This window comes from Empidonax traillii, unplaced genomic scaffold (genome assembly GCF_003031625.1).
Source record: "Empidonax traillii isolate 1590-97213 ecotype Southwest subspecies unplaced genomic scaffold, ASM303162v1 scaffold149:size904812, whole genome shotgun sequence".
NCBI lineage: Eukaryota > Metazoa > Chordata > Aves > Passeriformes > Tyrannidae > Empidonax > Empidonax traillii.
In genome coordinates, this window is record NW_020955342.1 from 373479 (window position 1) to 375523 (window position 2045).

The 2045-nt window shown below is 41.3% G+C and overlaps 1 protein-coding gene across 5 annotated transcripts in view; it reads left to right on the top strand.

Moving 5' to 3' along the window:
- KATNAL1 (katanin catalytic subunit A1 like 1) overlaps nucleotides 1-2045 on the top strand; it is a 44743-nt gene that overhangs the window by 35511 nt on the left and 7187 nt on the right. For 4 of the 5 annotated variants that reach the window (XM_027884583.1, XM_027884586.1, XM_027884585.1 and 1 more), the window contains 2 exons: nucleotides 174-236; nucleotides 1214-1348. In XM_027884583.1, the coding sequence (XP_027740384.1) occupies nucleotides 174-236; nucleotides 1214-1348 (198 nt within the window). Of the gene's footprint in view, nucleotides 1-109; nucleotides 237-1213; nucleotides 1349-2045 lie in introns of all 5 variants that reach the window. The other variant, XM_027884587.1, reaches the window with a different exon arrangement.

A 2045-nucleotide genomic window follows, 5' to 3' on the forward strand; every position in this document is an offset into this window, starting at 1 on the left:
AGGCAGGGAAGATATATATGTGATATGTGTAGCAGGACTGGGTTGTGGTCTGATGAGGGCCTGTGCTTGCTGCTACAGCCTTAATGGTGGTGTTTTCATTTGAACAAAGGCACGGTTTTATGCTCCAACAACAATCTTCATTGATGAGATAGATTCCATCTGCAGCCGCAGAGGCACGTCCGACGAACACGAGGCCAGTCGCAGAGTCAAGTCAGAGCTGCTTGTGCAAATGGATGGTAATGAGTACTTACATCTGGGTTTGGGGCTGGGGTGTTGTTTCTTTACAGGTGGGAATGTAAGAACTTGAGCCATCTGGAAAACCTAGTTTAATGGATAGGGGAAAAATAAGGCAGAAATTGAGACCAGTCTATTTTTGGAGTGTTCAAAGGCAGATAACTGAGAAGAGTGTTGTGCTTTTTTTTTCTAAAATGGCTATTTTAATGGTGAATTGAAAACTCATATTAAAGAGAGACTCTAGGAGAAGCAGATAATGGAGATTTGTGCAGGTTAATGCAGGGATTTTATTTGTATTCAATTTAAACAAATTTCTTCTTTTTGCCAGAGCCTCCAACTGCGGAACCCCATTGTGAGATCTGATTTTGCTGTACTCTGTGGTGGCAGCTAATATTACCCTTTTAAGTCAGATTTAATACCTGTTTTATGCAGGTGCACACAACAGGGATGACCATCTGAGGAATATTGTATGGTTTAGAGGTTTGATAACTGCCTTTATATTGCAGCTATTGTTTAACTGCTATTTAAAATGTTCTCAAATGTGCATGTTCATTGTGGTAAACTCAGGGTAAGAAACTTTTTGCCCCGAAGTGGTAATTTCTTTGCAGTTCTCATTTGGTAAGCTGAGTAGTGATTCCTGTTTCTACTATGACCAGGTTTGACAGAGATAGCACTGTCAGTGGGACTAGTAGGGCTACACTCACATACGGCTCTGTTATTAGTGATGTCAAAGAAAACCCTCCCCTGACTCAACAGAAGAATGAACTGTCCCTCTCTCTGTGATAATGATGGTCTTGTGTCACCTAGGCCATGGAAAGTTTGGAAAGAAACACTAAGAAGTTTGGAAAGGGACGCTAGGACTATATGGAGCTGTTGCTTAGCTTTGTGCAGGCTTATACAATGTTTGTGCAGTGTTTCTCAGCAAGCATCTCAATCAATAAGAGCTTTGGAGTGAAATTGCTCTGACTTGTGCTTGCAGGGGTAGGTGGTGCTCTGGAAAATGATGACCCTTCCAAGATGGTTATGGTATTATCTGCTACAAATTTTCCCTGGGATATCGACGAAGCTCTCCGACGGAGACTGGAGAAGAGAATATATATACCTTTGCCCACCGGTATGTTTGATATGACCATTTTCTTTTCAAATGGTCTTTGCAAGACAAATTTGGGATTACTGCAAGACTGATGGGTTTGTGAGTAGTCTTGATGGTTTTGTGATGAGCAGTGAAATTCAGGGGTTAATGTTTGTCTGAGTTCCTTTATTTTTAAAGAGAGTGCGAGAGAGGAAAAAAATGCTTCTTGCTTGGGGGCTTAAAAACAAAGAGCTGCGGCATTTCATTGCAAGTCATTGTTGGGTTCTTATATTTTGAAAGAGCGTTAGTTTTAATGAGCCTGGAATTATTTTAATGTTTAACAGTCAGTACTTGAGTGGTCATCAAAGGCAGCCTTTGGACACGTTCACAAATATTGCAAATGCGCTCTGTGCCCTTGCAGACAAATGCAAAGAACTGGATCCATGAATTTTCACTTACAGTCTTAGTTCATTGCAAATCACTGCTTGCTCACCTTTATTACTGTGCTTTGAGTCACTCAGAATGCAGCAAGCTGACTGCTTTCCCGCCTGAAGACGGCTTGGCTTGTATTGTCTTTCCTAGCTGTCATTCACCTGTCCTATTAATTTTGAGATTCCTATCACTTGAAGTTTGCATAACTTCTTTTCTTCTTGGTACAGTGGATGCCTCATCTCCCTGCATGAGCACTCAAGATAACAAGATGCGTGTTTGTGGTGACAGTGGTTGAGATTGAGTTTTG